This window comes from Penicillium coprophilum, assembly GCF_028826855.1.
Source record: "Penicillium coprophilum strain IBT 35676 chromosome Unknown utg000001l_segment0_segment0, whole genome shotgun sequence".
Taxonomy (NCBI): Eukaryota; Fungi; Ascomycota; class Eurotiomycetes; order Eurotiales; family Aspergillaceae; genus Penicillium; species Penicillium coprophilum.
The window spans coordinates 2,350,031-2,377,771 of NW_026622720.1; the positions used below are offsets into that span (position 1 = coordinate 2,350,031).

Consider the following 27,741-nt stretch of genomic DNA (forward strand, 5'->3'; position numbering starts at 1 on the left):
TGAGTATCATACATTGAAACACTAGTTGCAGAAGACCATGCCATAATGCCCGGAGCACAAATTAACAAGGACCACCCGGCTTGTGACAGGAGCGAAGCTTCATGATTCATCTGGCTTGACATATGCAACCCTGGTATCCTATCCCCCTGTCTGCCATGCATCCATTGATCTCACTTTTTGTGAGTTTGACCAAGACCGACCTAACTTTTAAGGGTAATATCGTCAAGCGCAAGCCCCCATCGTGTGGTTTCCCGAAGTTCAATCTCTCTCGTTGTCTGCCCACTGATTGAGCACAGCCCTACAGACAAGTACAATTTGATGGGCAGAGAACTCGAGCTGCTTCATATCGTGGGCCATATCTTCCCAAAATTCATTTAGTTGTCTAAAGACGGCTAATAATCTGTCCTAGTTCCCGGTCGCAACTTGACGGTCATAGGCCCGCACGGGTAAGGGCTTGAAAAGTTGATGGCCCATCACCTGTAGATAGTATCGCTCGCCGGCTTTGGCGGCGAACTTACTAACATGTTGCTTAATATTCAAGTCCGTCTCCAACACAGTTTGCGGACAGGGGTGCTAGGCGGGTGTGGATTCTGCAATTAAAAGCATCCAATTAGACCCCGGCAGTCAGTTGGGCACCCTAGGCTGCCCTCAGGTGCATCCATATACTTAGTAACCATTGGAGTATACTTATCACGCGAGGTGTATAAGCAGGACAGGAATCTACTTAAAATCTGAGCCTCATAAAAACGCCTAAGATAGTAAGATAGGAATGACCCGGGGAAAGCCTGGTACTCATAGGTATGCTTGCTTGGGGGGATTCTGTGAATGCCCGAAGCATTATGCCTCTACGAGAAATCCTGAACTAGGGACCGCTAAAGAAACTCTGAAGAGGCGCTAGAGATAGATCAACCATCAATTAACCTTTTTAAACTACCAGCTGCATATATGCAACTATATATGCAAGGATAGACAGCAGCTTATGCGGTCTACGTATGCAGGCTTACCATGTCTTTTTTGTAATCCTTCAGTAGTGCTTTTATATGTCCATTAACATCCCCTTCTCGGTTTTATGAAGTAGATGGCATACAAAAGCGGAAACATAAGCTGTGCAGACAACTTTTCTTCTCTTTGTATAACCTGGGATAGGAAATTTATCAGTACTTGTCTTGAATTATGTCCTAATCAAGCTTGCTTTTGGAATAAGCTTCGATACTTCAAAGTTCTATCGTTCAGTGGTTTTATATGGTTACTGAATTGTCAAAAACGGCGCTCCCTAAACAGTCATCGTGAAACCTCATTCCTCCCGTACTGTAGGTAAATGATAGTAAGAATCTCACCCAATTAGTTTCGACCCGAGATTTCAATAAAAATCAGGTTTTATCAAAGCCAGAGAGTGGATAGGTAGTATAGTCAGTTACATAGGTACTGTGTTCATTGAACAAAGAAATCATTTACATGAGACGAGACACGAAACTAATAACCCAATGCATAAGTCAAAAGAGCTCCGAGTGAATCATAATTGGATATATTGAGATAAACGCCTGCCAGTTCCATGCATCTTGGGTATCGACGAAATGAGGAAAGAATATGGCCACAACACCACAATGCAAATGAGTGCCCGCAAAAAGAAAATCCCAGGGTAAATCACAGATAGAGGTGGTACATAGCAGTGGGGCTGCTGACAGGTTTACCGCAACCTGCAACTTGGCATTTTGAGAACGGCTTGGTCTTTGAAGCTGTCTTCTTCGCCTTGGAGATGGACCGATTCGCAGCGCACTCGCCACAATAGACCTGGCAATATCGTTAGTTTTCGCAATGGACTTGATAAAGTCAAGATGGACAATACTCACGTGGCCACATGGTTTTGCAATATGAATCTGTTGTTTCAACCCTTCTCCGGTTCCTAGCTCTTGTTGGCAATTCGGGCAGACAGGTACGTCATCTTCTGCCAAAAGTCGAGTAAATCCATCCGGCGCTGGACTGAGTCCTTTATAAGATGATCGACGAGGGCGGGGCGCAGGCTGAGTAGGTTGAGTATAGCCAAAGCCGGGTACTCCAAGATGAAACGTTTCTGTCATCAACGAATAGAGGTTACTCCCAGCACGCCTGATCGCCATTTCCTCATCGCTTCTCGATCGCCCGTATTCCGATACTCTCGATGGCTGTATGCGAGGAGGAAAATGCATTGGAATACCATTGTTGTCCAAGAACCTTGGTTCTATTGGTCTTGGTCTGACGGAAGAAGACCCAACAATCTGAACATCCTCATTGTTCGGAGAAAGGTCTACTGGATCAACCGCTGTCTCGGCCTCCAGATCAATCACAGTAGGGTGATCAGCTGAAGGGGACATGTGGTTCATCAGATCTCGGGGAAATCGCAATCTCGAACGGTGCGGGTGTGGGGTATGTAGAGGACCGGGGAATTGTGTCGCATCACGTTGTGGAGGAGAGTCCGGATCTTCAGTCAAGTCAATCACGACATTATCCCCAGACGAAAGCATCACCGGCCGACGATAGTCGTATCCATCTCGTCGTCTTCTGGGTGGCAACCGGGTAGATTCAGATCTACCGTGATCGGAGCGAGGGGGATGGAAGTGCTGTTCCCAGGCGGCATCGCCGCTTGTATCGTCCTCTGTTTCCATGTCACGATGTGTTCGCTGCGAGGAAAAGGAATCTTGTTAGCTGTGTTCTTGGTGATCTGATCAGGTGCCCCGCCCGTTCCACGACCGATGGAGGTTTACCTTGGTTCTGGCGCCCATAAACTGGACGCCAGAGTTTTCACTCATTTCAGGACCTAAGCCTGGAGTCAAGAAGTGGTATTTTGCTAGAAAAGAGGAAATTGAAGGCCACCAGCAAGGTGAAAGTGTGAGATTGGAATTCATCTTTGTTTCCAGGCCGAGGCCAAGGGCGGTCGGGGTTCTGCCGATGCTTTCGAGCGGTATGGGAGATTAGTCAAATTTGCCCGATTCCAGCCCGAGATGTGGTGAAGGAGCAGTCCAAGTTGGCGAGATCAAAGTGGCTGTTTAGCAACAGATATTTAACTCATTTCTGTATATATTTGTTGCTCTTCATTATTAGTATTTCACATGTTTCCATAGGAGGACTTGGGTCAATTAGAAATGTGAATTCACGATGATTTTTCATTCATGACTAGTACAACATAAGGTTCCCTGTGAATATCCATGGATTGTCTGTGAATATCGTGGCATCAAGAGCTGCAGTTCTCAAAACAAACACCATTGAAAGTCCAGAGTATAGCATGCTCTAATATTACAGTATTTTCCCGGTGATCATGACTGTGCCGATAGCACTGTGACCACACCCGCCTCATTCAATGCCACAATGCTCTGAGCGGCTGATCCCCAAGCAACAGAAATAGCAGGGATCGCACTCCGCAGGGGCTCGGACCATGCCTTGGATGACTTAGAGTATTGCTGGACAGTCACTCCGCTGGGCCCACCAGTCAAGAGGAATTGGCCAGTGTAGTCCCAGAAAATCGACTCAATCTGGCTTCCTGTGTCCAGTACCTTGGTTTCCTTGGAGCTGCGGAGATCCCAAATCGATACAGTGGTAGACTGCGCGGCCACAGCAGCCAGATAAGTGCCGTTCTCGGAGAAGAAGAGGCATTTGACTGGGCCGGACATGGCATAGTCCGCAGCAGCGGCACCCGTCTTGACATCAAAGATCTTGACTTTTCCATCTGCGCCACCGGCCGCAATCAAGTGACCATCAGGGTGGAATTTGACAGACAGTAGAGCTGAGTAAGAACAATTAGCATCGGGCTTGGATACGTGTTTCATAGGGTGACCTCTTACCTGCATCGCAGAAAATCTGAGAAACCACAGTGTTCGTGGCGAGATCATAAAGCACATAACTCTTATCAACTCCAACAGAAGCAACAATATCACCAGTAGCGTGGACTGTGACGGCTGTTACCTCACCAGCATGGGAGGCGAAACTTGCAACTTCAGCACCATTCTCAAAGACCTTGACGGAACCAGTGGAGGAGCCAATAACAGCCTTTGTTCCTGCCCATGTCGCATCGGTGACTGCACCATCTGTCTTGAGGGTCTGTACGACACTCTTCTGTGAGAGTGAGTAGACACCGACCACGCCATCAACACCACCAACGAGAGCCAAGTCACCCGTTGAGTTGATTGACAAAGTGCGTCCACCGGGGTAAAGAGGTTCGGAGGTCTCAATTGGTTTAAATGTGGAGATAGTCTCGCTTGAGACCCAACCTTCAGGGACTGTGCGCTTACGCCGGGTCTTGGATAGCCTGTCCAACAGTTAGTCGTCAATCCAAAAATGCAATGCAGAAAGCACCAATTCCACGTACGCTGCCTGTGTGTTCTCAATCCGTTCCAACACTGCTTGGGGCAAGCCCGTAGAATCCACCTGCATAGCCTCGCCAGTGGCACCGACAGAAACATTTGAGAGTGCATCACGGGCTTCATCCCTCTCCTTCGTCAGACGCGCGATCACTCGCACCGCAGCATCGTGCTGGTAGAGCGCCGCACTGAGCTCGCGCCGTGTCTGGGCCAGATTTTGCTGCAAAGTGAATGTTTCCAGAGCCAAAGCATCCCATTCTTCCTGGAAAACACCGAGGAGAGACGGGATGGATGTGAGGGTAGGGGGTCGGGGTCGGACAATGCGTTGCGACTTGAGATCAACGAGATCGTCGGTGGTAAGCTCCTCGCCGTTCACGGGATCTTTGCCATGCTCGGCAATGTATGCCTCAATGAGGCGCTTTTCAAATACGCTGCCTGTCTAATTATGAGATTGATGTCGTGCGCGCAAAGTGATTTCGAGGACTTACCGCTCTTGGTAGAGACGACGGGCACTTGAGGTGCTTCTCCGGAGACTGTGGGAGGATGTTAGTCAGAAACCTGTTTCAAAGAATAGCGCAAAATTGCAATTGAGAGGAGGCTACTCACTAGCACAAAGCATAGTTAATTGAAATTGGTGGATGAGAGTTGATGGAGAGGACTTGACGCGGAGCGGCTCCTTGGACTTTTCGATGTGTCCTAATACGGTTTAGCGTCATGAGCTGTAAGGCGGTGTAATAGGGCGGAGTATTGCGACCAGCAGTGACGTAAGTCTGGCCAATATTGCCTGCAGAAAATATATCACCTCGTTGACTTTGAATTACGCCGAAATAGAAGGCGGTAAACCTGGCGGTCAAAGCAAGAAGCCAATCATACTCAATACAGCTGCTAGTCGCAATAGCCGGCCGTATTGGCCGTGCTGCACTTTAGCAGTTCTCCAACTCTTGTTGCTTTGCACATAGTGACATACTGTCTATTTTGACTGAACGAAATGGCTTTCTCTCAATGATCTGCATATCTACGAAATAGGCGAAGGGCAGGTACAAGTACAAAGCTTCACTTGAAAGCTAGCAAGCGAATGCAGCATTCCCATCATGCCTAAAAACCCCAAGTTTGAATATGGTAAGTTGTTTCACACTCTAGCGAACTGGTACGTGTCATTCTGATTTGATATACAGAGGCAAAACAGCCTGCGTTTCTTCAGAAACTCCGGGGCCAGTATGGAGACAACACCGGTCGCCTGGAGCGCCCTGCCTTACGACCGACCAGACTCAAGGTCAATGACGATGACGATGATGATGAGCCTACCTACCTTGATGAAGAAAGTAACAAAGTGATTTCCAAGGAGGAATACAATGCATTGGTAGGTGAAAGCGGCCTGAAAGAAGAGGGCGAGGCTGGCAACTCATCAAAGGACAACTCCACTGGCGATCAAGACAAATCCAAAACAGAGCTTGCCACCAGCAAACAGAATAATCTCACTGAAGTTGGGGGTCAGAGGAAACGAAAACAGGCCAAAGTGGTGGGTGAGGACAATGCAGAAGCCTCAGAAGCCCAGCCCAAGGCTACTTCGAAGAAATCCAAGAAGCCCAAGAAGATCAAGCTCTCGTTCGATGAGGACTGAGAGTCTAGCAGAGCTGAGATAGAGTATTTCTTTGCGCCAGCTTCCAGATCGTGGGTGTTTGACTCAGCACAAGGCATTGAGGACTCATAATGAGTCAATAGAACCGGGATTACACAACGGAGTGTAGCATCACAGGATTAGAAAATATCAAGGTCAATGTCAATCATGTATAAGAATAGGTACTAATGTCAGTATAAGTATAGAAATCCGAACAGCTCAAGAATCGGAGTAAAATATTAAATGAAGTGCTGTTGGTCTCGGCCAAGGGCGCATCTTTATCAGCAACTTTTTCGCAACTTTTTTTTTCCCTTGCGGGATCCAGTCGCCTTTCTTTTACAACCTGCTCTTGGTCTCAGTATCAGCCAAGATGCCTGTGGTTAATGTCGACCAGCTGGTCCGCTTACAGCGCAAGCCCGAGGATATAAGAAATGTGCGTGTGCCCCTCCATCCCACTCTGATGTCTGATGTCAGGGCTTTATACTAATCTCAGCCACCAGATCTGCATTTTGGCCCACGTTGTAAGTCAAAGAATTTCAATTTTAGATCTTTTCTCTGTATTTGAAATTCTCATCATTTCTCTTGCAACTTTAGGATCATGGCAAGACATCTTTGACAGATAGTCTTATTGCCACAAATGGCATCATTTCACCCAAGCTGGCCGGTAAGATCCGCTACTTGGATTCTCGTCCAGATGAACAGCTTCGAGGTATTACGATGGAGTCTTCAGCCATCTCGCTGTTCTTCTCGATGCTCCGCCGTCCAAGCCCGGACGCAGCGCCAGTGCCCAAGGAGTATCTGATCAATCTCATCGATTCGCCTGGTCATATCGACTTCAGCAGCGAGGTGTCAACCGCATCTCGTCTTTGCGACGGTGCAGTTGTGCTCGTTGATGCAGTCGAAGGTGTCTGTAGTCAGACTGTGACAGTCTTGCGCCAGACTTGGGTCGAGCAGTTGAAGCCGATCTTGGTTATTAACAAGATGGACCGCTTGGTAACAGAGCTGAAGATGAGCCCCGCTGAGGCTTTCTCGCATCTTAGTCGACTGTTGGAACAGGTCAATGCTGTCATCGGTAGTTTCTACCAGGGTGAACGCATGGAAGAAGATTTGCAGTGGCGTGAGCGTATGGAAGACCGTGTCAACGCAGCAGCAGCTCGAGACCAAGGCAACAAGAAGTCGTTGGCAGACGATGAATCCGCGCAAAGTATCACTGAGGGAACTGAATTTGAGGAGCGCGACGACGAGGATATCTATTTTGCACCCGAGAAGAACAACGTCATCTTCTGCAGTGCTGTGGATGGCTGGGCTTTCACAGTCCGACAATTTGCCGCCATTTACGAGAAAAAACTTGGAATCAAGCGAACAGTTTTGGAGAAAGTGCTCTGGGGTGATTATTATCTAGACCCCAAGACTAAACGTGTCTTGGGCGCGAAACATTTGAAGGGGCGTGCTTTAAAGCCCATGTTTGTTCAATTGGTCTTGGATAGCATTTGGGCAGCTTATCAAGCCACCACAGGTGGTGACAAGGGCAAAGGGTAAGTTGAAAATGAACCCGACTATCGTGTCAACGCTGGTATTGACATCTATTAGTGACCCAGTGTTACTGGAGAAAATCACCAAATCGCTCAACATTAACATTCCGGTATATGTCTTGCGCGGACGCGACCCTAGGAACATCATGAACACACTGTTCTCTCAATGGCTGCCGCTATCTACTGCCCTGTTGGTTTCCGTCATTGAATATCTTCCCAGTCCCCCCGCTGCGCAAGCCGCTCGACTACCAGAAATGATCAAAACATCTCCTGGCGCTGCTTTTATTGCCGACGATATCAAAACCGCCATGGTGGAATTCAAGACAGGACCCGAAGAGCCCGTCGTGGCGTACGTCAGCAAGATGGTTGCCATCCCGGAGAGCGAGCTTCTGTCTAATAAGAGGCGTAGCGAGGGTGCCATGACTTCGGGTGAAGCCATGGAACTTGCGCGCCGTAAGCGGGAAGAGATTGCAAAGATGCAGGCGGAAGCCCGGAGTAATGGACAAGATGATGACTTTGAGCGCATGACATCAATTTTTGAAACCACCTCATTGATCACCGAGACAACCGATGAGCCAGAAGAGGCAGTGGAAAAGGATGACCCTGATCATCTTATTGGTTTCGCCCGACTGTATTCCGGAACTCTTACAGTGGGTGATGAGATCTATGTCCTCCCGCCCAAATTCTCCCCAGCACACCCACACGCCAGCCCGGAGCCAAAGAAGGTTATAGTCACAGATCTGTACTTGATGATGGGCAGAGCTCTCGAGCCTCTCAAATCTGTACCGGCTGGTGTGGTTTTCGGAATTGGAGGTCTTGCAGGCCACGTGTTGAAGACAGGTACTCTCTGCAGCCGACTCGAGGGAAGTATCAACTTGGCTGGTGTGTCGTTGAGTATGCCGCCCATCGTCCGAGTTGCATTGGAGCCAGTAAACCCAGCAGACCTGAGCAAAATGGTCACTGGTCTGCGCTTGCTTGAACAAAGTGATCCTTGTGCGCAGTACGAAGTGCTCCCCAGCGGTGAACACGTTATCCTCACAGCAGGTGAACTGCACTTGGAGCGTTGTGTGACAGATCTGCGGGAGCGTTTCGCCCGTTGCGAAATCCAAACCGGCGAGGCTATCGTTCCCTACCGTGAAACCATTGTTCATGGTCCCGAGATGGCTGCACCCAAAAACCCAGAGCTAGGACGTGGAGCCGTTTTGACGGTCTCCGCTTCGAAGCAAATGACCCTTCGTCTACGCGTGATGCCGATGCCAGAGGCTGTGACAGAATTCCTTACCAAACAAGTCGGAACTATCAAGCAGCTCCAGTTGGAGAAGCGCTCAGAGGCCGAAGCCAAGACCGAGACCGAGAACGGAGCTGAAGCTGCCGCCGTTGACGGTACAGGCGAGGCGCCTGAAGGTAACATTCTCTCAAAGCAGGAGTTCCGCGAAGGACTAGATAAGCTGTTCAACGAAGAGGTCAAGGAAGACAAGGAGCTATGGAAGAACGTCGTCGACCGAATCACCGCCTTCGGCCCCCGACGAGTCGGACCTAACATTCTGGTCGATGCAACTGCAGTCAACACATGCGAGAAATTGTGAGTATTGCAATCACAAAGCAATGTATCTATCATCCAGATCTAACACTTTTAAGCTTGGCCGACGATGCCAAGAAACAGATCGACGGTGATAACCACCAAGCACTACTTGTGCGCGATTTCAACGACAAAATCGCGTATGCCTTCCAGCTCGCAACAGGCCAAGGCCCCTTGTGCCAGGAGCCTATGCAAGGCGTGGCCGTGTTCCTGGAAGACCTGTCTGTGCAGTCTAACGCAGGCGACGAGCTTGACATGGGCCGCTTGACGGGCGAGTCAATCAGACTGGTCCGTGAAGGTATCTCGGCCGGTTTCCTGGACTGGAGTCCTCGCATCATGCTCGCAATGTACAGTTGCGAGATCCAAGCGACCAGTGAGTATTTCCTTCCTTTCCCTTCCTGTCACCCAATACACCTCAACGCCATCACATTCACCATACGCAAAACAAACACACAACTAACACAACATTTTCACCCCAACAGCCGAAGTCTTGGGCAAGGTCTACGCAGTCGTTACCCGTCGCCGAGGCCGCATCCAATCTGAAATAATGAAAGAAGGCACGCCGTTCTTCACGATTCTGGCGCTTCTCCCCGTGGCCGAGTCCTTCGGATTCGCTGAGGAGATCCGCAAGCGGACGTCCGGCGCCGCGCAACCACAACTGATCTTTGCGGGCTTCGAGGCTCTCGATGAGGATCCGTTCTGGGTGCCTGCTACCGAGGAAGAGCTCGAGGATCTGGGTGAACTTGCGGATAAGCAGAATGTTGCCAAGCGGTATATGGACGCTGTGCGCAATCGCAAGGGTCTGGTTGTTCAGGGACGGAAGTTGATTGATGCGGAGAAGCAGAAGACTTTGAAGAAATAAGGTCGGTGTACTATTTATTTTGATAGAGTCCAAAATATGAGATATATTTGCATTTCATTTGTGTATGTAATGGGATCGAGATATGTAGGATATATGGATTGGGCATGTCACTCCGAAAACATCTGTTAAGTCGCACTGAGCAGACTTGGACATGACAGATGAATGATTGGAGGTTCACAGAAGATGAGAGTCCCCCGCGTGTTCTTCAAAAGAAAAACTTCAATCTTCCTCACTTGACAAACACAGTCCGACATGGCATAGGTCTCGACCGTGTATACTAAGGAGGGTTACCCGGAAGGGTCTACGAGGAGTGGCATTGACGCCTCTCTATTTGGAAAGACGTACATGGGGGAGAGCGACCACAGATGGCAGACTGCAGTCGAGGATCGAAGAAAAGGGAAAAGCGGAAATGACATGGATTTTTCAATCATGTCTCCGTTGGGTATCTTTATTCTGAATCGTTATCGATGTTAATAACACGTGTTTAGGAGTACACATTGGCGTGATTGGGTCAGGCCAAAGGTGTGGTCAGGCCAAAGGTGTGGTGTCCCCAGCTTCGTTAAACATAGAGTCGTCATGTTCAAGCGGGATGATGCTACTTGCGAGCATTGAACAAGTGTGGGAGCTTGGAAGATATTCCTCAAAGAAATTCCTCGCAGTGGGGGTTGTGGAGTGTGGTTTCACTGACACCCATGGATCCCGAAGATAGAAAGGCAATGCTCTCGAGGGATAAGCTAGATCTGCCACGAACATATGGGTAGACGGTGGCAGTCTGCTTGGTTGTTGCTGGTTGAACTGCTATGTGGCCAGTTAACAGTAGAGGTAAGGGCATGAGGCATTGGCTATTCAAAAAGCCAAAAGCCACGCGAGAGGGATAGAGTTCGAAGAATTGCAAGTTCTCAGAACGGCCTGGCGACCTTCCTCTGCTCGCTAGTTCCACTGACAGGATCTCTCATTTCCTTCCAGCTAACAGGGAACATCATGTTGCCAGCCTCACTGCGAGCCATGACAACACCGAGATCATTTCGCGCGGTAGTGATGTAGTAAAAGCTCTGGTCACCGAGCGAGATGACAGAGCCACGAACGATATCGCCGACACGGAACATCTCATCCATGACTACACGATCCTTCTCAACAGCCCGTACGTCTTCCTTGCGAATAAGTGCTTGGAAGCGCAGTTCGTCGGTGCTGCTGTGGTTCTCTGGGTTGGCAGCAGATGTGAGAATGGAGGCGACATTGTCATTGTCTGAGGCTGTTCGTGATTGGTCTTGGGATTGTGTTGCTGATTCGTCCAGTACGACGAGGATAGAGACTGTGGCTTGTCGTTTCTGCACGCGGGTGACTCGGGCGAGAACGATGGAGTCTACGGCGGGGAGAGTGTTGTAGCGGGGCTTCGACACCATTGATGTGGCGATGGGGGCGGCTGCGTTGGTGATTGCTTGGTCTTTTGGACACATCACTCTTGAGACTCTGAGGGTTGGTCTTGTTTGTGACTTTGGCTGTACAGGGTCTGCAACCACGGGCCCGGCGATGGAAGCGTAGATGAAGGATTGCTGAACATGTGTGCCGGGACCAGCAGAGTATGTGGATAAAGGTCCAAGTCGTTGCCCAGGAATGGCAATAGGTGGTAATGAAGCCATGGTGTTAAATTGTGGTTGGGCCAATGTTGAGGTGGAAGAGTTCTGGAGTTTGCAAAGGCAGCGAGTTTTCCGGAGCTTTTTTTCTATGGAGCTATAACACGGGCCGGATTTAGGTTACTCCGGACACAACTTGTATCCACACTACTAACCATGTACTCGACTAAAACTACTTCCAAATGCTTCAGACTACTGTTTTCAAGTACAAGTTATAGTGATGTCCATCTGTCTGTAGGCTATTAAATATAGAGCCCATATCTAGCATGAATAAACAGTGTATGCGCCGGAACAACAGAGACAGCGGCACCGGCCCAGAAATAACATGGACATATAACAACAGAAGAGATAAAAAAGAAAAAAAAAAAGCCCGGATCACTCCAAATGCCCGCTGACAAAAGTGAATAGGTGGATTTAATGTCCATACAATACCCTTGGGGAGGGAAAGAGAGTCACACAGAAAGGCTGACATGACTTAGAAAGGACCGAAAAATAAAACAATGGTGGGATAATCCGACGAAACATGAGATTTAAGCTTCAACCAGGGTCTGCTTAGGACCAGCTCCAACCAGTTCGAGGCATCGACGGGCGAGCGTAATGACCTCACCCTCACCATCATCGACATCTTCTTCATCCGACTCGATATTCTTGTCAGAGATAATCTTGACCAAGTGCACAATATCCTCGGAGCGGGAAATATATCCAATAAGCTTCTGGTCTTCCGATTCAAGCAGTTGGAGGAGAGTCCAGATGGCAATATGTTGGAATGTTGGATCTCCACTGGCAAGGAAACGATGAAGGTAGCCATGAATGCCACCATTGGCATCTGCCCAGTCGCGTACAAACATCGAATAATCGCCAACTACAGGGTTTATTAGTAGATGATAACAGGATGCACAAAGATAAAGAGAGCAAGGGGAACGTAGAGTACCTTTCGAGGACAGATTGCCCAAAGCAGCCGCGCTGTTGCCTTGCACCTCGATACTTTCGGAGTTAGTCAGAGGAATCAAGACGTCAAAGACTCCAAGGTTGAGAAGGTGCGGCTTGAGCTCTTCACTGAGAGCCAGCACAGCGATGGCAGCAGTCATCTCAGACTGAACTGTAAGTGGAACACGGAGAACCAAGTCCTTGCACTTCTGTACTGCTCCGGCCTGTAAAACTAGTTCTTTGTTGCGATCGGAGCTAGCAGCCAGGTTGCGAAGCGTGGATATAGCGTGACATTGAATCTCTTCGTTGTCAGTCGACCCTAGGAGATCCACCAACGGCTTCAAGAAGCCGGCTTCGATGATAGGGGATTCGTTAAGAGGATGAATAGAAATGTTGCGAATGCAAGCGACGGCGGATAAGATGAGAGGAAGGTAGGAGGACTGTAGAAGTCGGAGTAGTGGAGAAAGACCCTTTGCTCGAACAATTTCAAGCTGGTACTTCTCATCAGAGGCGAGGTTGCGCAGGGCGAGCGCCGCCTGGCATTGGACTTTCGGGGTGGAAGAATCCATTAGATGAACCAATGATTGGACGAGGCGCGACTCAGTTTGGGCCAGTCGCTTGCGATTCGTCGAGTCAACGGCAATATTGCTAAGAGCTGTTGTGCAGTAGTACTGAACGTCGACATCGGGGGATGAGAGGAGATGCACGAGTACAGGGATGGCGCCGGCATTGACAAGTTGCTGTCGGTTGTCATCTGGTCTTCATGTTAGAGAAACAGCGCTTCTGGGGATAAATCGATCGAAGTCGCTTACCAGAATGGGTCATATTAAGCAGCGCACCCGTCGCATTTCGCTGGACCCGCATATCCTTCGACTTGGCCAGGCGAATGAGCGGACCTAGAGCACCCGAGCGAGCAATTTTGGCCTTGTTCTCCTCATGCGTCGCGAGATTGGTAATACACCCAACTGCATTGCACTGTACCTCAACATTGGGCGACATCATCTGACGAATCAGGGGAGCCAGCCCCCCGAGGGTGACGATCAAGACCTTGTTTTCGGCTGTATGGAGTCAGCGACCGTGGGGGAACGAAGACGATGGGAACCAACCATTTACGGCGAGATTCCCCAGCGCTGCACTAGCAGCCCGTTGGACTTCGATATCTGAACTTTGAAGTAGGAAAAGGATAGGTTCGAGGGTGTCGCGATCGACCTCGCGCACATCTGCAGATAGGACGAAAGGTTAGGTATTGCATCATCGTCATCCAAGTGACAAAACGCACCTCGCTCTGTGATCTCAGCAAATGTCAAGCTAGCGCTTCTTTGCAGGTCGACGTTTTCGGAGTAAACCAGTGTACTCAAAGCTCGTAGTGGTTCGCCGTGGAAGAAGTCGGTCTCCGCGCGCTGTACATAGTTGGGAAGTTAGCGGTATGCACGGAGTAGAACGGTAACCCTCGGCAAACCAAATCCCTGCCTCTGATTCGGGGGGATACAGGTAGAGAGGTAGAAGGATGAATTGTGTAGCACGTACGTTCTCCAAGTAGCCTAGAAGATCTGATACCGCTTCTCGCTCATTATCTGCCAGGGTGGTTTCGTAGATACCGTCTCGAGATCGAGCTCCGATGGGACCGAGACATGCTGTAATATGACACCATCGGTCTACTGCTGAAAAGCAAGACAGACAGGCATTCGCAATTCCAGTCATTCTGGCTAGGCCCGCATCGGGCGCGGTATGGAGTCGGAGATAGAGGCGAAAGGTAAGCAGTCGATGACGGTGAGATTAAAGGAGTCGAATAAAACCAAAGCTGAGGGAAACACAAAGAACAACTGGCGCGTGATAGGAAAGAAAAAAAGGTACTGGAGGGCAGCCTCCTGATGTTTGAAGGAAGGAAGTTCCAGCTTAAGGGAGGGGGAGAGAGATCGAACTAGTCTCCTCAGGCAGAAACTTGAGATTAAATTGCTATCTGTTACAATTGTGATCTCAATAGAATTCCAAGGTGGTTCTTTTTGAGATTCATCTTCAAGTTCTTGATCTTTTAAGGGTTTGAAATTCAAGATTCTCCATTTTAAGCAGCTCCAACGCATACATTATCCGGGGGAGCTCTAAAGGCTGACCAATCCGGAATAGGAGCCCTGGAGATCAACTGCATCTACCATCACCGGTTATACAACTGATAGAGATCTCTAAGTATACTCATCTCTAGCTCTCCTTGTCCTCTGTCCGGAGAGTCTGAAAGATCTTTCACCATATCACTATGGAAGTTCAACCTCTTTTATCTTTCCCGTCAAAGAACTTCCAGCCTCCTTTCGAGGGTCCGTGCAACAAAGGCATCTTTGCTCTCGTGATTGTTAGATCACCAGATAGAGTCACATACTTCGTACATGGTGAAGCTTTGGAGGGAATTTCCATATCACATGGAATGCTACTGGATCCTAAGCGGATTCAGAAGAATACCCACCGTTTGCTGCATACAAACGCAGATAACACTGAAGTATACTCTCAGGTATGCTTCGATGCTATGTTGTACATGAAGTAAGGGCGTTAAAATTTGCCTCAGGCCATATAGGGCTGTGTCTTCTCCGTAGGTACTTGCGGTACTTGAGGTAATAAGTCTGATATACTTTGGGAATACCGTTCTCTTCGGGTTTTGCTATGGGGGCTACTGTGCTACTGTACGACTCTCTCGATATTTGCTCTACTAGATAGACGATTCGATCATATTCTACAAGCATTTGAACATATATAGTCCTCATCTATGCGGGGAACGAGGTCTGGGGTCCGAGGTTGCCAAGAATGGACGACTGTCAGGGCATAATAACCGATGGCAAATACCAGAGAGAAGGGTGAAAGAGAGCATATATACAAAAGGAAATTTCCCTCTCCTTTCTCTCTCTCTTCTTTGCTCTTTGTTTCACTTGGGTCAATCTCTCCTTACCTCCCTAATGTCTTGGTAATCTTTGAACATCAGCCCATTTGCAGATCCCTGTGATATTGCCCCTCGAATCTCTGGGCACTATTTGATTCATCTGCATGTTGAACTCTTTTCATGGTCACCAAATCGAATCCATGTCTGCTTCAGTCACCGCCTCCACCTCCCTCCCCGACTGCCCTCGCCCCAGTCGCCTGCGCCGATTCAGCCAGTTACGAACCTACACTCAAAATCTGTCATCTTTGCCCGGGCACACGTATAGACACAGTTTGAGTAGTCGAATTCCTTGGCGATCCTCAACGTCAGGCTCCATCTCGCCGCCAGCGAACGCCACAGCTCCCCCATGCCCTGAACCTGATCACCCACCCCTCTCTCGTTACACCTCTGCGCCCGCCCCGAGTTACGGGTTTGCCGAACTCAACAGTCAGATATCATCTACCGAATCCGCCGATTCTACACCTTCCATTTCCACCCCGTCCAACGACGTTACCAGAACTCCCAACTCGATGGCGCGTCTGAGGAGCTCTTCGGCCGTCCATCGTCCGCCACCGCGCACGTTAGAGCGTGCCACAAACTCTCAAGAGTCCACTCCGTCTCCTGAACCGGTCGCTTCAAATAATGTGATCCAGCCCACCAGCGCTCCTGCAGAGGCGCCGGTGGCCCCCTCAAAATCGGAGACCAAGGCGACCATTCGGTTCTTCCCCTATCAAGACTCCCTCCAGAGTTCGAGGCCCTCGTTACCGTTCGTCCCAATCGCCCGAACCCTACCATCAGAGAGCTGTGTTATTCGCGTCGGTCGATACTCGGAGCGTGATGGTATACCCCCGCCCAACCCGACCGAACCCTCGGATGCCCCCGTGGGATTCAAATCAAAGGTCGTTAGTCGGAAACACTGCGAGTTCCTATATGTGAATGGACAGTGGCATATTAAAGATGTTGGCAGCTCTTCGGGGACTTTTTTGAACCACATGCGTTTGAGTCAGCCAAACATGGTGTCCCGTCTGTACTCCATTAAAGACGGCGATATTGTGCAGTTGGGTATTGACTTCCGAGGGGGAGAAGAAATGATCTTCCGATGCGTTCGGATTCGGATTGAATGTAATCGATCATGGCAACAGCAGCCTAACGAGTTCAAGTGGGATCTTACTTATTGTCCGGAGTGTCGTGTGATGCTAACAAATATCCCAGCAAAAATACGGAAAGTCTTATCAAAAACTTGGGCAAGGGTGAAACGTCTGATTATTCGGGATGTCGTGAATGTTCCATCTGCCTTGGTTCGGTTCTGGTTCGTTCTTTCCTTTGTATTCGCCCATGGCCAATCTCGCATCTACTAACTATAATCAAGCGGCCCTACCAGTGTTTGTTCATGGCAGCCTGCGCACACGTCTGGCATTACAAATGCATCAGTCGGCTGCTCCATTCTCCCGATTATCCAATGTTCCAATGCCCCAACTGTCGGGCATTTACCGATCTCAGCGCAGAGGTCGATGACTCGAATGACTCGGAGGAAAAACGAGAGAAAGAACCAACAGAAGACCGGCCATCCAACGACTCTGGAGAGCAACTCGAAACGGAAGAGCTTTCAGTGGTCGAAACAAACAGCTTGGAAGGACCACCCGATCAGCTCGAAGATCTTGCCGAAGAAAACCTGGTGAACAATGTCGAGAACCTGCACTTACAGGATGACCAGCAAACCGACGATACGCGAAGCACAGTCTCGCCAGTCCCTAATTCAAGCACCGATGACCTCGCTCGCAGCGCAACCATCAACATTCCCGGATGGCAACCCACGCAACCACTCAGCGTGCCACCGGGTCGCCAATCACAGCTACGAACTGACACGCCAGTCCGCTCAGAAACGTCCGACGACAACCCGTTAACCCCACGCAATGATTCGGGCCCTTTGGCCTTTGATGGACGAGCCGGAATGCCCTAATACGTCACTTTGGGTCGAACTAATCTCTGGAAAGCGAGGGCTTGGGTCGTTTTAATACATATTTATTCTTATTCTTTTTTGGCATCTACCCTTCTGTAGGGGGTTTTCCATCTGCGCATTCGACGACACCACTGCAAGGAACCACATCTGCGTTGGCTTCTTTATGTGCACACTCCATATACACCGTCTGCATTGTTAAATAGCGCGTATCTCTTGCATCTAGTTTGATTCGTTATGGCGGCTTAGCGTTCTCTTTTCTCCTTCCTTTACCCCCTCCCCCAAAACCTACTGATACCCATTCGAGGTCTGGACTTTTTTGAATCTCGGCACATCTGATGAACCAGGAACATTCATTCGTTAGCCTGCAGACTGTCTTTCATTATTACTAAGTAATCACACATTCGGTTTAACTGTTCTACTTATACAGTAGTCTTTTCACTGCTTGCATGTACATACCTAAATCGCACTGGGAGCCTTGACTTTAGACAGACTATCAACCTCGTGAAATATAACCGGAACCATACTCGAGAAGGTGCCGAGCTAGCAAAGCCATCAGGATATATCCTTTCTTCAAAAGCAAAATCACTCACCCTGCTTTCTACAACTTTCCAGTGTTGACTATCAGGCTGAGTCTTGGGGCGATACACATCGAGTCGCTCTAGCTGGTTCGCAGCACCCCATATGTCCAAGAGCGAGAGGACAAAATTCTTGTTTGCATGGGATAGTCGCAAAACACCATGATGGATTCGCTGCAGATAATGCTCGCTGATGAATTCTGTGATGTCCATCTGACGCATGACGAAATATGTGCTGGGAGTACCGTAGAGGGTGAGCGGTACTCGATATAAATGGTGAAGAGCCTCTATGGTAATCCTTTTGTTGATGAGAAGAATCGATGGTGTATATCGCTTCACATAAGGTCGAGGAATGGCGCAAAGAGGACCGCTGCCCGGGGAGGACCAAGGGTCTCTGAACTTGTGATAGCTCTTCACATATTCATTTGGGTTTAATAGATGGGTGTATATTATCAATCGAATCTCGGCTGGTAGATCAAGTAAGGAGATCATGTTGATTTGTATATAGTCAAAGTGTGAAATGTTAACAGCCTGTCCTTACCCCCTCTTTATCTTCTCACGAAGCCCTATTGGCTATGGTTGGAGTATCAAACAACGAAGCGCTTCACGTTGATTTTGTTATTCCAGTTGGCAAGTTTCACTTGGAGAAGCCAGAAATTTAAACATTTAACTTTTGTTGGCATCCCGCACAAAAAACGAAAGGCCTGATCTCTGTCAAGATCGAAACAAGAAACCTCACTATATCCACCTCCAAGCTGTCTGCAATAGTTTGTCTGGTAGCTATCCTAACTTGCAGGAAAAATAGCCACCCGATTAGCCTCTCAGTTGAATCTTCACCCACTCGTCAACAGTCGTAGGCTCCCTCTTGATCAACCATCTCAGAACACTAGGATTCCCTTTCAATCCACGCCGGTTATAAAACAAAATCAGCCTCTCAGCCCCGTCCCTTGTTATATCAGGACGCAAGTCCCCCTGTGAGGCCGGCCATCTCAAATCCGACTCCACATGATCCCCACTATACACATCGCTCTCCCCGGCAAATAAAAGCTTCAGGACCTTGCTAACACCCTCTTCAAACGTGGGAGTCGGAACCTTGATCTCCTTACCAATTTGCCTTTCAATAATCTTAATAACTTCCGCATCAGATACCGGCAAGGTCGAACACAGCGGATACTGAGCGAGATAATGTGGTTCCCCCTCGTCCAAAACCCGAGCCCCGGCTTCCGCCAGATCTCTGAGCGCAATTAGACTATTGGCGATATTTGGATTATAAATGTTCCAAAGATACTCAATAGATGGGTCATCGATTTTCGCGAGTGCAGCAGGCGGATACACATCCATGAAATTGGTTGGTTGGAGAATTGTGAAGTTCAGAGGACTTAGTAATAGTCTTTCTTCGACACGGCTCTTGAGATCATGTTGCATGAGGTTTCGATGCTGGGTACCGAGTACGCTTGAATAGACGAAGTGCTTGAATTTGGTATCTGGCTTTTGGCTTTCGGCAACGGCTGCGTCGATCATGTTGATCCCGATTTCCAATTCCCGGGAGTGGAGCGAGGGGCCCACGTGGTAGACTGATGTTGCATTGTTGAGAAGCTTGCGGCATTCGGTGAGAGAGGATGTGTCGCATGTTTGTACTTCGGCCTCTGGGTAGGTCGTTTGGAGACGAGAGGCGGAGTCAGTGGTGTGGGCTGCTAGACGGAGTTTGAATCTGGATTTGTTATATAAGAGAGGGATGAGGTGGGAGCATTGTTTGCCCCCTGGGCAGGTGACTACGAGAATTTCTTGCATTTTGATATTGAGAACGCGGTTTAACTTGAACTGGCTGTCAGACAGAATGAGATGTAGGGTTGGGTTCCGAGGTTTATATACATGCAGGTGGGAATCTGTACGTCAGATTTGCCCCCTCATGCAGCCGCGTGTTCATTGGCCCAAATTTAGGTTGTAATTTCCCTGCAAAAGAGATCAGAGCAGCCAAAGGGTAATGACATACATATTACTTGCTACGGCATATATCCTTGAGTAGGACTACGAGATTTAGCCACACTACTTGAGGCATGCCCACCGCCGATCACTTCTCACACCCAGCCCGTGTAAAATATTAGAGTGCCCCTATACTTAGTTCAATGCCCATAACATGACCTACGAAATCACCATCTTTTTAGATTCCAGAGTGGTCGATAGCGCCATCATTCATCTCACTACCCAGTTACATTTATCTGGTAAAAATTACCAGCCTAGTTCCATTGGAAGAAGCATTCAACTCCGAGCATCCCACTCCTTCATTTTTAGAGAAAAAAAAAGTCTTTAGTCGTACTCATACTCTCTGAAGCAACTTGCCGAAAAATATAGACAAGAGTAGACGGCCGCTTCTGCGACCTTATGATGTCTTTCTTATAGGGCTCTTCAGCGGTCTTTTCAGAGGTATATTTAACGGTCTTTTCAGATATTCTGGTTACTATGAGATTTTTTCAAGAGCCCCTTTCCAGTCTTATAGTTAGACGGCAGAAAAGAGCGGGAATTGCAGACATTGTGCAAGCGACTTGTCTATAACTTCCCAACTGGCGTGTATAAAGTCACGTGCTTGATAACGCTATGTCAAGTGGGCCCGGAACCAAAGAGTCGCTGGACCCGCTTTCCATGACGGCAACCCTGGTCCCGATTTCAATCTCCCCCGGATTTGAGGGCTCGGTTGAATACTATCTGGGTAAGACTCGAATACCGCTTGGGAATCTATCCACGGGCGTCAGCCTCACCAGTCTATCTGGCTTCGGATTGTGAACAACATGAGGTTAAATTTTAGCGAGCCACCCACTCCGACCTTGAGTCGCCAAAACACTACAATACAAGGCCATCATCAAAGGCGTGGCACCCATCCTCATCAGCTATCGTCGCGTGCAAAGCCGAGAAGGTAAGCTAAATAACCAATTTCGACCAATTGTTCGTATGTGCTAATTAATATATGCAGGTGGCCACTTGTATTTCGCTTTATCAAAGGTGCAATCCATGGTGCCATATTAGTCCCAGTCTCTTTACACGCACTATTCACTGCCTTGATTGTCTACTTGGACACCTATGTTTTCGAGACTGTCGGTCTACCTAGCACCATTGTATGTATTTCCAATCAAAAGACGATACAGCAGCTAATCATAGCAAAAACAGATCCCATCTTTATCCATTGTCGTAGGTTTGATGCTTGTGTTCCGAAACCAAACATCCTACAATCGATTTTGGGATGGACGCAATGGAATGAACACGCTAAACACCTGCGTGCGCAATCTCGTCCGCACGATCGTAACAAATAGCTACAGCTCAAAGCGGGGACCACCCACCGCTGCAGAGCGTGAGGATATCGAGCGTACAATTCGAATTCTCATGGCTATCCCATACGCCGTGAAGAATCATTTACGCGCCGAATGGGGCGCTGCTTGGGTCTTTGGAAATTCCGTCGATGACAGTCTGAACATACATCCATCTACCCTTTATAACCCCGAATATGCCAACCTGCTACCTGCGGGGCTCGAGGGTCATGAAGATGAGGGGCTAGGTCTTCCTTTCCAGTTGACATTTTTTGTTGATGGATTTATCAAGCGTGGCGAGGAGCGTGGGTGGTATCCTGCGCCTGGTGCGAGTCAGATGCAGGCTCAGTTGAATACCTTGATCGATGCATATGGAAAGTTGGAAACGATTAAATTGACCCCGATTCCTGTGGCTCACTTGTAAGATTCATGACTCCAATCTGTGTTTTGAGTTACATCACTGACCTTAGGCCAGGATTCACCAAAAGCAAGTCCTCGCCCTGTTTGGCTGTGTTCTGCCATTTGCTATGGTAGATGAAATGGGATGGTGGGCTATCCCCATTGTCAGCCTTGTTATCTTCACACTCTATGGTATTGAGGGAATAGGCTCCCAGCTGGAAGATCCATTTGGCTACGACAGAAACGACATCAAGATGGATGCTATTGTCGGTGACTCCAAGACTGAGATTGATGTTGTTTTGTCTGAGTGGCGCACGCACTCGAAAGCCATGGAGACTTTGAGACAACAGCCCGCTGGTGCAGTTCATGGTAATTTATGCTTGACACCCGATCGAAATGGAGCTGGAAACGGAAGTGCGGATGGCAAGTATACGCCCCCAGACTTGTTCTTGAGGCTGAGGCCTAGTACTGGCAGGTGAAAGTTTGGACATAAAATGTGTGCCTGATGTATTGCTGGCGCAACTTCTTACATGTACAGCCTGATTTGAGCATTAGAAACATCAATCTATCTGTGAAATAGCAGTGAAGCTCGTACAGTCTTTTTTATGGATTAATTATAATCATGGCCGCCATAGCCAGACCTGGGTCTTGCTTGTTCCAGTGTAGACGTGGATACTGAGATTGACATCGTGGGATGTAACTTGTCAAGAATTAAATTATTATGAGCACACAGCTTTTGAATCTATCTAAGTTGGGTATCTAATGCTGTAATCAAGAATGGCTAAACAGGTGCATTGGAATCTCACAAAGGCGGCTCCAGCGCCAGAACGCCATCCAATATTGAATCCGGCGTCACGTCAGCAAGAACATGAGCTACCGCATGTAAGTCACTTCCGTACTGCAGGCTGCGGTCTTCACCGGGGGCGGCGACAGTAATGCGATGGCGAAAGACCTTCCTCGCGGCTAGGGCCACGATGGAGGGAGTCATATAGTCGATTCCATGCAGAGGAGCTAGAAGTCTGTTGAGTAAGATCAATAAGATGAGCCAGACAGAATTGGGTCAGTAGAGGATATGTTTGGACTCACTGTGCAAATCGAGAAAATTGAATATTGGCATTGGCAGATACACCACTCGCAACAGCGCGACTGAGCCGCAGGAATACAACAATGTCCTGGATATATCGAACAACTTCCGCGCTCATGCTAATCGACGCACTTGTTTCTCGAAGTTGATCCATCACCTGTAGTTTCATGAGCCCAGTATTAGATTGTTATGCCCAGTTCGTGATTCTTCAATCGAAGTGAATTGAAAGAAATTGCAACTTACCAATGGACTGACTAAAGCACTCTTTGGTTGCTTGCCCTTTGACTTATGAATAACAGAAGAATCGGACAGTTGTCCATCCGAGAGCCAGTCATTCTCTTCGAGATAGGTATACCCAGCATCCGGGCTGTGGAAATGAGAAATGAACAGATTGTCATTCTACCGCGTCATTAGCTAGAGTGAAGCATTTGAACAGGGTGTACATGGAACTTGCCATGTGTGATTTGAAAGGTGGCCGGAGCTGATCGAAATCTCGTGCCACAAGAGGGACGAAAAGGAAGTCCTGAGGCGCGTTCAAGGTCCCAATTTCAGTGATCAACTCCCTTGCTCGCATTAACTATCCCACATGTTAGCAATATCGTTATTGGGTGGTAGATCAAAACACATACCTGCAGCATCTGCATTTGGATATCATCGCTGACAAAATTGAAGTTCTTGGCAACTACAATATTGACAACGTTACTGCCGAGTTGTGAGGATATAGCTGGTGTTTTGCTGTAATCACCAATACTCCTATGTGAAGATCGATTGCTTGACTGGTTTTATTAGCATGTAGGAATAATCAATTCTAATACAGAGTTGAGATATTGACATACTGTTTCCGTGTTCAACCATGGACGCGATGGACGATAGCTAGCGCGTGCATCCGGAGTGAGAACATTGTTAAAGATATCGTCAATAGATGTTTCAGTTGAACAGTCAAGGATGCAATAGGAGTAGTTGAATGTAGTGAAGCCAATCTGTCTTTCATTAGATATCATCTCAATATTGTGGGTGTATTGACATATACCAAGGCAAGTTCTTTAGCCAGGTCATTGATACAGTGGCTGGTGGTCTCGATCAAGCAATGTTCGCGGGCAACAAGGCACAGTAAAAATGCCACTTCAAGGTCGGATAATTCTCGAGCTATATCAGCAAGATCTTTATAATCCATGATTTGGAAACACGACCGAGTTGGCCAATAAAGATGCAGCAACTATCAAGAGAAGTCGAGGATTGTGGTGGGGAATTTCCGCCTGAAAGCTAAGGCGACAAAACCACCCGATCAAGTCTAGCCCGTGTGACCCCCGTCCTCATCAACAGCTCGAACATCCACCGACTAGAGGATTCAGTGCCTCATCTGTGATCGTATCCACAGTCATGCCACCCAACCCACTTGCAAATTGGGAAAAGGTTGGAGACAGCTTTTATCGCAAAATAGCCGTGTATGACGCCATCTTCGAGGACGACGTCGAGTTAGAGAACTACATTGTCGCGGGCGCCCCCTACGGAGGAGCTATCGGTAAGTTTCCATCAGAAATCGGAGATATGGACTAACATGGAAATCAGCGCTTTATCGTGATGAAAGCAAGCCATTCAGGCTTCGCGACGGACAGGGTTCGCGCTCCACAATTGATATCTATTCATGCTCTGGCCAGAAAATCAATCGTATAAACGTATGTTTGCACTTTATGATTGAATCATGGTGAATGTACTAACTCGTTCAGTGGGAACAAGCAACAATCCGCGGACTAGGATGGTCTGATAAGGAAGAGCTCCTGGTCGTCTCTGAGGACGGAACAGTTCGACGCTACTTCGGATTGGACGGCGAGTTCACATCCTTCTCTCTCGGAAATGTGAGACTTGGTGCTTACCTGGCATCGCAATGCTGCGTGAAAACTAACAATGTAACAGGGTGCCGAAGAGTATGGTGTGAGAGCCTGCCAATTTTGGTCATCAGGCCTCGTTGCATTACTGTCCAATAACCAGCTAATTGCTGTATCTAAATATGACGAGCCACGTCCACGGCTCTTAGCACCTTGCCCGGAAGGCGAGGTATCATCGTGGGCTATAATTCCACCAGCCCATACACTCTCACGTTCAGTTGAGGTTCTGTTGGCTGTTGACAAAACCGTCTTTTTAATCGACTCGACAGAAGCAGAAGACAAGATCCTGCAAGATGGTCCATTCAAACACATTAGTGTGTCTCCAACAGGGCGCTTCATCGCACTTTTCACCGCAGAAGGGAAGTTATGGGTAGTCAGCAATGACTTCCAAAACAAATTCAGTGAATATGATTCAAAATCTCGGGTTCCACCAAATACCGTGAATTGGTGTGGTGACGATGCTGTCATCCTGGCATGGGAGGATGAAATCCATCTTGTTGGGCCCAGCGCAATCGCATCAAAGTGAGTAATCTGTTTGATGTAATCTTTACGAGCATGATCTAATCATCCCAGATACTACTATGATGGCCGCGTCCATGTCATACCTGAGTTTGATGGAGTTCGTCTCATAACTAATGACACATGCGAATTCGTACATAAAGTCGCTGGTACGTTACAATCTGATAGAAACAGTCGCACTGTAATTAACAATTTCTAGGTGTTACTGAGGAGATATTCCGTCTTGGGTCGTCTTCTCCCGCTTCCGTGCTACTGGATTCGGTAGACCAACTAGAGAGAAAATCACCTAAGGCTGATGAAAACATTCAGCGCATCCGATCAAGTTTACCATCAGCAGTTGACACCTGCATCAAAGCAGCGGGTCATGAATTTGATGCCTATTGGCAGAAGCGCCTGTTGAAAGCTGCGTCGTTCGGCAAATCTGTCCTCGAACTTTACAATAGCGATGAGTTTGTTGAGATGACTGAAAAACTACGTGTCCTCAAAGCAATGAGAGACTATAAGATCGGGATGCCATTATCATACGAGCAATATCTGCGCCTCACGCCGGAAGGACTCATCGAACGCCTAATCAGCCGACACGAATACCTGCTCGCAATACGGGTTTCGGAATACCTACAGATCCCCGCAGATAAGATTTATGTCCATTGGGCAAGCCAAAAGGTGAAGGTCTCGACTGTTGATGACGAAGCTGTATGCAAGCTTATAGTCCAGAGACTCGATGGAAAACCAGGAATCTCGTTTGAGGCTATCGCTCAAGCTGCTTATGATGAGGGCCGATCCCACCTAGCTACCCAATTGCTCAACCATGAACCACGAGGAGGCAAACAAGTTCCCCTGCTCTTGAACATGGAAGAGGATGAGCTTGCTCTTGATAAGGCAATTGAGAGTGGCGATGATGACCTGGTGAATTACGTGCTTCTGCATCTCAAGAGCAAACTTCCACTGGCAAGCTTCTTCCGAATGATAAACACTCGCCCAATGGCTTCCGCGCTTGTGGAGACTGCTGCACGAAGCGATGACATTGAGCTACTCAAAGACTTATTCTACCAAGATGATCGACCCATTGATGGCGCTAATGTGCTATTATCAGAAGCATTACGCGATACAGATTTGACACGCCAGACTGAGAAACTTCACCTAGCATCTCGCCTTTTGTCAGATTCCAAGGAACCGACAGTGGTACTAAACCAAAAATTAGTCTCTGAAGCCTCCCAGCTTTTGAAAGCTCAAGACGCATTGGATAAAGACTTGGCAGACCACAACGAATTCCTTGGTCTTAGTCTCAACGAGACGGTTTACAGACTTATCAGAGGTGGTTACGGTAAAAGAGCACACAAGATGCAAAGTGAATTCAAAATGTCTGAAAAAACATTTTGGTGGTTGAGATTGAGAGCTTTGGTGGCTAAACGTGACTGGGGCGAACTGGAGGAAATCACCAAGCTCAAGAAATCACCAATTGGATGGGAGGTAAGACAGTCGGAAATCCTAAACTACTGGAACATATGCTCACACAAGACAGCCTTTTTACAATGAAATTTTAGGTGCTGGAAACACAAAACTCGCTTCAGGATTCGTGCCAAAGTGCACCCACTTGCCCCCTGCTGAGAGGATCGAGATGTGGGTGAAGTGCGGTATGATCGTGAAGGCCGGAGAAGAGGCACAAAAGACTAAAGACCTTAACACCCTGGAACTCCTCCGCACTAAAGCATCTGGCCCCGCAGCCACCGAAATCGAGCGCATGATCAACCAATTAAGGCCAAGGAAATGAGCTCACTGGCGATGTTCAACATGTATCACTCAGGCCCGCTTCAGGGTTGCTCAGGTGATCTCGTCGGCTTCATCGATAGTTGCAGTGTCATCCGTTGCGGGGTTGGAGGCTTCTGTTGCGATTTGGAAGACATTCTTTGCCACAGGGATTCCAGAAGGTACAGAATCTTCGGCCATCGCATCGTCTTCCTCGTCTTCCTCGTCATCGTCATTTTGAAGAGCGGCAAACGCCAAGGTTTTGCGGTTGGTATCTTCCCAATCAGCCTAATTCAATGTAAGCAACTGTAAGCCAAATGAAAATGACCATCGCTGTTTTCATACTCTTCGGGAGTTCACGGCCTTGCCGCGAGCAACACTTTTAGCCTTTTTGATTTCCAATTGATCCATCACCGCCTCGGCTCGGTCCATTCCCTTTTGTTGCCTTAAGCGCTGAGCCCTTGAAATCTTCTCCTTTTTATTCTGCTTTTTTTGGATACCAGCATTGGCACGGTCAGCAAGAACCGAAGGCCTTGTTGTGGTAGGAGATTCCGCTCGGGGCATGGAAGTCACCGACTTATCAAGGTCGAGACTTGGGGACGCTGCCCGCCGTGCTGCGCGGGAGCGCTGGGACTGATCTGCTCAAATATTAGCTCAAACATCAATGTATACGAGATTTGTAGTCAACCTACTCTTGCTCTTCGCCATGGTTGTTTGGAAGAATTATCAATCTTGGAATCTCGTGGGGTGGAATCGCTATCGATAAAAAAAAAGTTCACGGCAGACGAAGACAACCAAATGTGCACTTTTACGGGCAAATATGTATACCTTCATGTCCTAATCTACACACTTCTTGACACTCACACGTTCTTGATCAACTTATGCTAC

At 48.3% G+C, this 27,741-nt stretch overlaps 13 protein-coding genes across 13 annotated transcripts; 5 read left to right on the forward strand and 8 right to left on the reverse strand.

Annotated features, from left to right (window-relative positions):
* Positions 1-1,644: 1,644 nt before the first annotated feature.
* On the reverse strand, positions 1,645-2,882 carry N7500_000888 (putative RING finger domain protein; the record flags this gene model as incomplete). The annotated part of the gene is made up of 3 exons (XM_056672034.1): positions 1,645-1,791; positions 1,851-2,657; positions 2,742-2,882. 3 exons carry the CDS (start codon positions 2,880-2,882, stop codon positions 1,645-1,647), a joined length of 1,095 nt encoding a protein of 364 aa, XP_056537607.1.
* A 408-nt stretch (positions 2,883-3,290) lies between these two features.
* On the reverse strand, positions 3,291-4,950 carry N7500_000889 (WD repeat PRP19 family protein; the record flags this gene model as incomplete). Its single annotated transcript, XM_056672035.1, has 5 exons — positions 3,291-3,757; positions 3,816-4,279; positions 4,340-4,766; positions 4,820-4,864; positions 4,938-4,950. 5 exons carry the CDS (start codon positions 4,948-4,950, stop codon positions 3,291-3,293), a joined length of 1,416 nt encoding a protein of 471 aa, XP_056537608.1.
* A 472-nt stretch (positions 4,951-5,422) lies between these two features.
* On the forward strand, positions 5,423-5,952 carry N7500_000890 (DUF4604 domain-containing protein; the record flags this gene model as incomplete). Its single annotated transcript, XM_056672036.1, has 2 exons — positions 5,423-5,450; positions 5,507-5,952. The coding sequence occupies 2 exons, from the start codon at positions 5,423-5,425 to the stop codon at positions 5,950-5,952; spliced, it is 474 nt and encodes a 157-aa protein (XP_056537609.1).
* A 367-nt stretch (positions 5,953-6,319) lies between these two features.
* On the forward strand, positions 6,320-9,922 carry N7500_000891 (GTPase RIA1; the record flags this gene model as incomplete). Its single annotated transcript, XM_056672037.1, has 6 exons — positions 6,320-6,382; positions 6,450-6,470; positions 6,544-7,484; positions 7,540-9,063; positions 9,120-9,433; positions 9,543-9,922. The coding sequence occupies 6 exons, from the start codon at positions 6,320-6,322 to the stop codon at positions 9,920-9,922; spliced, it is 3,243 nt and encodes a 1,080-aa protein (XP_056537610.1).
* Positions 9,923-10,821: 899 nt separating this feature from the next.
* Positions 10,822-11,562, reverse strand: N7500_000892 (exosome non-catalytic core subunit CSL4; the record flags this gene model as incomplete). The annotated part of the gene is made up of 1 exon (XM_056672038.1): positions 10,822-11,562. The coding sequence occupies one exon, from the start codon at positions 11,560-11,562 to the stop codon at positions 10,822-10,824; it is 741 nt and encodes a 246-aa protein (XP_056537611.1).
* A 524-nt stretch (positions 11,563-12,086) lies between these two features.
* vac8 (protein anchor VAC8) lies at positions 12,087-14,184 on the reverse strand (the record flags this gene model as incomplete). Its single annotated transcript, XM_056672039.1, has 6 exons — positions 12,087-12,418; positions 12,488-13,237; positions 13,296-13,541; positions 13,590-13,703; positions 13,763-13,883; positions 14,011-14,184. The coding sequence occupies 6 exons, from the start codon at positions 14,182-14,184 to the stop codon at positions 12,087-12,089; spliced, it is 1,737 nt and encodes a 578-aa protein (XP_056537612.1).
* A 1,362-nt stretch (positions 14,185-15,546) lies between these two features.
* N7500_000894 (FHA domain protein) lies at positions 15,547-17,345 on the forward strand (the record flags this gene model as incomplete). The annotated part of the gene is made up of 3 exons (XM_056672040.1): positions 15,547-16,544; positions 16,598-16,694; positions 16,755-17,345. 3 exons carry the CDS (start codon positions 15,547-15,549, stop codon positions 17,343-17,345), a joined length of 1,686 nt encoding a protein of 561 aa, XP_056537613.1.
* A 456-nt stretch (positions 17,346-17,801) lies between these two features.
* N7500_000895 (uncharacterized protein) lies at positions 17,802-18,412 on the reverse strand (the record flags this gene model as incomplete). Its single annotated transcript, XM_056672041.1, has 2 exons — positions 17,802-17,885; positions 17,936-18,412. The coding sequence occupies 2 exons, from the start codon at positions 18,410-18,412 to the stop codon at positions 17,802-17,804; spliced, it is 561 nt and encodes a 186-aa protein (XP_056537614.1).
* Positions 18,413-18,733: 321 nt separating this feature from the next.
* Positions 18,734-19,711, reverse strand: N7500_000896 (uncharacterized protein; the record flags this gene model as incomplete). Its single annotated transcript, XM_056672042.1, has 1 exon — positions 18,734-19,711. One exon carries the CDS (start codon positions 19,709-19,711, stop codon positions 18,734-18,736), a length of 978 nt encoding a protein of 325 aa, XP_056537615.1.
* Positions 19,712-20,706: 995 nt separating this feature from the next.
* Positions 20,707-22,097, forward strand: N7500_000897 (bestrophin family protein; the record flags this gene model as incomplete). Its single annotated transcript, XM_056672043.1, has 4 exons — positions 20,707-20,831; positions 20,889-21,030; positions 21,083-21,639; positions 21,695-22,097. The coding sequence occupies 4 exons, from the start codon at positions 20,707-20,709 to the stop codon at positions 22,095-22,097; spliced, it is 1,227 nt and encodes a 408-aa protein (XP_056537616.1).
* A 323-nt stretch (positions 22,098-22,420) lies between these two features.
* On the reverse strand, positions 22,421-23,876 carry N7500_000898 (uncharacterized protein; the record flags this gene model as incomplete). Its single annotated transcript, XM_056672044.1, has 7 exons — positions 22,421-22,637; positions 22,705-22,859; positions 22,946-23,101; positions 23,157-23,279; positions 23,332-23,478; positions 23,539-23,682; positions 23,733-23,876. The coding sequence occupies 7 exons, from the start codon at positions 23,874-23,876 to the stop codon at positions 22,421-22,423; spliced, it is 1,086 nt and encodes a 361-aa protein (XP_056537617.1).
* Positions 23,877-24,082: 206 nt separating this feature from the next.
* vp16 (tethering complex subunit VPS16) lies at positions 24,083-26,878 on the forward strand (the record flags this gene model as incomplete). Its single annotated transcript, XM_056672045.1, has 7 exons — positions 24,083-24,224; positions 24,272-24,378; positions 24,430-24,558; positions 24,617-25,110; positions 25,162-25,256; positions 25,307-26,577; positions 26,630-26,878. The coding sequence occupies 7 exons, from the start codon at positions 24,083-24,085 to the stop codon at positions 26,876-26,878; spliced, it is 2,487 nt and encodes an 828-aa protein (XP_056537618.1).
* A 50-nt stretch (positions 26,879-26,928) lies between these two features.
* On the reverse strand, positions 26,929-27,561 carry N7500_000900 (Alb1 domain-containing protein; the record flags this gene model as incomplete). Its single annotated transcript, XM_056672046.1, has 3 exons — positions 26,929-27,141; positions 27,199-27,491; positions 27,546-27,561. 3 exons carry the CDS (start codon positions 27,559-27,561, stop codon positions 26,929-26,931), a joined length of 522 nt encoding a protein of 173 aa, XP_056537619.1.
* Positions 27,562-27,741: the final 180 nt, after the last annotated feature.